The 6,000-nt window shown below is 45.0% G+C and overlaps 1 protein-coding gene across 1 annotated transcript in view; it reads right to left on the bottom strand.

Moving 5' to 3' along the window:
- Window positions 1-4,802, bottom strand: part of ptprq (protein tyrosine phosphatase receptor type Q) — a 59,857-nt gene extending 55,055 nt beyond the window's left edge. Inside the window, exons 1-5 of the mRNA XM_061229840.1 lie at window positions 4,736-4,802; window positions 3,235-3,492; window positions 2,128-2,345; window positions 1,461-1,641; window positions 1-177 (exon numbers count right to left, since the gene is read on the bottom strand). The exon at window positions 1-177 is cut by the window's left edge and continues 123 nt beyond it. Of these exons, the coding sequence (XP_061085824.1) occupies window positions 1-177; window positions 1,461-1,641; window positions 2,128-2,345; window positions 3,235-3,492; window positions 4,736-4,802 (901 nt within the window). The remainder of the gene's footprint in view (window positions 178-1,460; window positions 1,642-2,127; window positions 2,346-3,234; window positions 3,493-4,735) is intronic.
- Window positions 4,803-6,000: the final 1,198 nt, after the last annotated feature.

Below are 6,000 nucleotides of genomic sequence, written 5' to 3'. Positions count from 1 at the left end.
GCTGCACCTCCCTGACGCGGGGCAGGTCGACGGGCGCGTCCTCCTGGTACTGCAGGAACAGCTCCGCGGCGCCCCCTGTCTGCCTCCAGTCCTCCACGTCGTCCCTCCAGCCAATCAGAGCCTCCGTCTCCCGCACCGCCTCCAGCACCAAGGCAAAGCGCGGCGGGGCTGAGGGAACTGCATGGCACAGGGACAGTCTATGCCGTAAAACAACAGCGCTGTCTATACACCGTAAAACACTGTACAGTATACACATAAAACAACACTGTGCTGTCTGCACTGTAAAACAACACTGCTGTCTATACCGCAAAACAACACTGTGCTGTCTACACCGTAAAACAACACTGTGCTGTCTACACCGTAAAACAACACCGCTGTCTACATCGTAAAACAACACTGTACAGTATACACATAAAACAACACTGTACAGTCTACACCGTAAAACAACACTACTGTCTACACACTGTAAAACAACACTGTGCTGTCTATACACTGTAAAACAACGCTGTACAGTCTACACTGTAAAACAACGCTACTGTCTACACCGTAAAACAACACTACTGTCTATACCGTAAAACAACACTCCTGTCTATACCGTAAAACAACACTACTCTGTACACTGTAAAACAACACTGCTGTCTACACCGTAAAACAACACTGCTGTCTACACCGTAAAACAACACTAAGTATATACACTGTAAAGCAACACTGTACTGTCTATACACTGTAAAACAACACTATACTGTCTACACTGTAAAACAACATTTCTGTCTACACCGTAAAACAACACTACTGTCTGTACACCGTAAAACAACATTGTACTATCTACACCGTAAAACAACACTACTTTGCACTCGAATCAACACAGCCTTCGACACTCTAAAACAACACTACATTCTACACTATAATACAACACCATACGATCTACACTGTAAAACAACACTGCACCTTCTCCACTCTAATATAACACTATAGTATTTACATTCTGAAAACCATAGTCAAGCAAAATGCTTGGACAGCACACTCTGCTGCACCAGGCTTACAGAACTGCAGAACATTAGTGTTAGAAATGGGCCACTGAATCTCAGAAAAACACACTACTTACTGTTTACAGAACAGTTTTCAGTCATTAGTGATCAAGAGATTTCCTTGATCACTTAAAAAAACACAATGGGGAGAGCATGAATAAGCAGCTGCCACTCCTTCCAGGCAGAAATGATACCGCACACAGGTTAACAAAAATGATACAGCACACAGGTTAAACACAAACGATACAGCACACAGGTTAACACAAATGGTACAGCACACAGGTTAAACACAAATGATACAACACACAGGTTAACACAAATGGTACAGCACACAGGTTAAACACAAATGATACAGCACACAGGTTAACACATATGATACAGCACACAGGTTAACACAAATGATACAGCACACAGGTTAAACACAAAACTCACATCTGTACTGGCACATGTATGGCAGGGGCATGTAGCAGAAGAATCCAGTGAAAAAGTAACTGGGACTTGTTGCGTTCATCTGCAGGGCAAAGCAGTCTGTCTGATTGGCTGGCAAGGATGATGTCACTGTGCTGCTCAGGCTGTAGGCAACGCCATTGGTCCATCGCAGTTGTCCTTCCTGCTGTGGAGAGATAGAATAGAATGAAAGTGTAAAACATGTAATTTATGAAATGCGTTACGATAAACAGATTTATTATGAAAGGCCCACACGCATATCAGCGTTCTCTTCCTGGTTTTGGTATCTAAAACGCCCACAAAATGTTTGCAAAGGGCAGTGATGTAGGTTTTTCTAAAAGTGCTCTGCCCCTCCGTCTCCTGTGGTCAGCTCTCTGTGTCATCCCATAATTATGCAAAAACATATGTCATGTCATGTTACATGGGAAATCATTTTACAAACAGTTTGCAAAAACAGCAGTTAGACCGTAAAATGTGCATACTTCTACCAAAATAATTTTACTTGGACCAGTATAGAACACAAAATTGAAAGCTCAAGGATGATACGAAAAGCTCAAAAAATATACACGTGGGCCTTTTGAAACGGGAAATGTGCTTTTTGTTTTGCTGGTGTTCATCTCGGGCCCATTTTGGGGCCGATGCTAAAAGTTACCTGCAGGTCATTCAGACCTGTCCACACCAGCACCATGTGGTTGAGCGCCCTCAGGTAAGAGGAGATAAACAGGAAGTCCTCCTCTCTCTCCATGTCGGCCAGGTGAGACCCCGAAGCTGCAGCGTTGCAGGCCCGCCCCGCCTCCACCCACGGGCGGCCCCGCCTCCAAGCTCTCAAGCAGCTGCTGTCTGAGTGCACCCAGCCTGCCGGGCAATGCGCTGGAGAGGGAGGTGAGCACATCAGCTACACACACCGCTTTACACACACACACACACACACACACACACTGCTTTTCACATGCACACACACACACACACTGCTGCACACACTGCTTTACACACACACACACACACACATTCACTCAGACACGGCTACACACAGCTTTACACACATACAGACACTATTCTATACACATAGACATTGCTACAAACACATATACATAAATATACACACACCACTATATACACACACATGCACGTGCACTCAGACACGGCTACACACATCTATATACACACAGACACTACTTTATACACACAGACACACATAAATATACACACACATGCACTCAGACTCTGCTACACTGTAACATACTGTATAGATATAGCCATACACACACTCACACAGACGCACACACAGCTGTACACCCACATATAGACATGCATATATTGTTCCACACACACACACACACACACACACACACACACACACACACACACACTCATCCCACACACCACCTACACACTATGCACACACTACAGGCCGACAGGACAAGTGCACCTCTCTGCATACACAGCACATACTTATGCACATGTAATTGTACGTCGCTCTGGATAAGAGCGTCTGCTAAATGCCTTGTAATGTAATGTAATGTAATACAATGAACATGCAAGATGCCAGGCCAAAGACAAGCCATCTACACACTACACACTACACACTACACACGTTCTGTCAGTCTGCATTGAACATCCCCATACAAATATTTTTTTTATCTTTAAGAGCTTTCATTAAACATTATTACAGCCTAAATCAGACAGGATCAGCAGAACCGACATGAAATAGAACAGCTTCTATTCAGGTGTGCGTAGTTTCAGCGGGGAAGGGATCCACCTGTTTCAAGCAGCACGTTCAGTCTCCGGGTGAGCGTGACGTCGAGGCCCGGGACGCGGGTCCTAAATTCCACGGTGAAGTTGTGGAGGGTGGCGGGCCGCAGGCCGGTGAGGCGGTACGCGTTCCTGTGAGGCGGCACCTTCCACAGGTGGCCGCTGAGCCTCAGAGAGCAGCCGTGCTCCCCGGCCGGGCTCCGCCAGCTGAACGAGGCGCTGGAGGCCGTGACCTCCACCCTGAGGGAGGAACTCGGCGACGGGTCTGCGGAGCGGAGACACGAACGCGCGTACGGCGCGTGAACACCGATTCAAGATGGCCGCGTCGATGTTTGCATTTACATAGTGCTCCTTTCATGCTCGAAGTGCTTCACAGTGATGGTGGGGGTGGGGGACTCGCCTCAACCACCACCAATGCGCAGCACCCACCGCGCAGCACACGGTGATGTAACGGCAGCCATTTTGTGCCAGAATGTTCACCACACATCAGCTGAGGTGGAGTGAACATTTTGCGCCAGAATGTTCACCACACATCAGCTGAAGTGGAGAGGGAGAGAACTTTTTTATTTTTTATTTTTTTTAGCCAATGAAATCAGTGGATGACGAGAGGGCAGGATTGAGAGAGCCAGGTTGGGAGTTTATTCAGGACACCCCTACTCTTTGTGGAGACTGTCACAGGATCTTTAATGACCAGAGTGAGTCTGGGCCTCGGCTTAACGTATCATCCAAAAGACAGGAATCCAAGAACTCGAAAATCGTGTTAAATTAGAAAAATAATGATAGAATTGCCTTAAAACCAAAATGCTTACCTATGGGAAAGGACTTTGTTTCCAAAACAACATTGTTTTTGATGGATTTTACATCAACATTATACATTTCAGCGTCTACAGGTTCACGGAGGACCACTCTGCAATCCGGAGTACATCCAGAAATGTCAGTAGTATTGAGCCAGAGCTGTGGGGTGTCAAACAGTTAAAACAGAAATATCATTTCATAAGGGATCTCTTCTGGTCCTCTCAAGAGCAAATCAGACCTACATATCTGAACACTAACACACACAAAACAATTCACTGCTTAAATAGACTGATACAAATGCACTAGGGCCAGTCCTTTACAGAACACCTATCAATTCCAAAACTGGATGATATCAAAATGGTAGCTGCCTAACTGTTTGATATTAAAATATTCATAAGGCAATGGTCTGACATTTGATTAATCCCACAACAAATTGAAATAACGTTTCATTCTTGAACAGTCAATCCAGCAACTTGCATGTTGATGAAAGCCCTATCTCACAGAGCAAGATTCCCAGTGTGCCTCAAAAAGAGTTTAGATGCATTCACCTAGGCCCCCTCAGTTGAATTGACAGTGAACATTATACTGTGTACGATCTACGATAGATAGACGCAGTGACAGGAGGGGCGCGTGAACAGATCTTACGGTTTGCCTCTCCGTGTGTAAATAGGTCAGTGAGTAGCGGTCTGCTGCCTGAGTCTGAGGGAACTGGCCGAAATCCACCTGCACCTCCACAAATCCCGGCACTTTGGAGCAAGCCAGGCTCGCCACCTGTGACATTCACAAGCAGTTTCTACCACTCAAAACGGCACTCCTCCAACTCCATTAAAAGCCATTAAATACAGGAGAACAGCCAAACGCAATCCTTTTTCACAGAGGAAACAAGATAAAGATATACTGAGGGTGTCACGTTTTATGTCGACTTACCTGAAGTAAATAATCTGATATTAGCCACAGAAGAACTGTTTTGTCCATGAGGGAACTTTGGTTCATTGGATAGGCATGTGCCGCAGCACCCCTAACATTGAAAGTGAATTAAAACTGCGTCAGAATAAGAAAATCTAATCAGACTGCAATTACTGAAAGTTAGTGCATTAACAAAAATTTGACATTAAAAAACAGGCGCACAAGTGAAATAACTGATATGTTCTACAAAATATATACAGTAGAGGCAACACGTTTGTTGATAATTTATTTTACCACGAAAAAAAAAGGATGAACAATGACTAAAGTAATTGGGATGAAGTTAAGCTGCCGTTAAATAACTAGCTATTCGTTAGTAACTAGCGGTTTCTTCGCGAACTGACATCGGCAACAATAAATCAATAAATAAGAAGTTCGTTGATTAAACTTCATTGAAAAAATTACTTGTAAAATACACTCTATGCACACTACGCATGTGGTTCTCCAAAAGCACTCGCATGGCTTCGATCGTGATCACAGCAACATTTGGCTACTTAGTCTAAAACTGTCCATAACACCTGCACGCTAGGCACATTCGCACTTGAAGGACAGACACACACACTTATTTAGGGTGATTTAAATATTATTTTGCAGTACCTGCTATAGCTTGTTCAACTTCTTGAAGCCAACGCGACTTTGAATTTAGCGCGCTCTTCGCCCCCTCCACCACTGGAGACTAGTGATTTCTGTGAAGCGGACTGTGGGAACAGCTCCTTCCCCTCGCCCATTCCTGCACTTCTCTTTGTTGAACCGAGAGTGGGTTGCCAGGACGACAGAGACAGCCAGCCACTCCACAACTGGACTCCCGAAAAGTGTAGGAGTGTCTGTGGTGAAGTTCACTAAGAACTTGGCCCAGTAAGTCACTACAGGAGCGAAGCGTCCTACAGCACCATCAGACGGAATATCGGATTTATCAACTAAAGTTTTATCAACAAAGGATTAATGACAGTTACGCGTTGTGTCGCGTTGTGTCGCATACTTGCGGTGATGTAATTTCCGCTGACAAACGCTGGCA

Source organism: Conger conger, chromosome 19, assembly GCF_963514075.1.
Source record: "Conger conger chromosome 19, fConCon1.1, whole genome shotgun sequence".
NCBI classification, from domain to species: Eukaryota; Metazoa; Chordata; class Actinopteri; order Anguilliformes; family Congridae; genus Conger; species Conger conger.
Note: the sequence above shows the minus strand (reverse complement) of the source record. Positions and strands in the feature narration are given on the sequence as shown.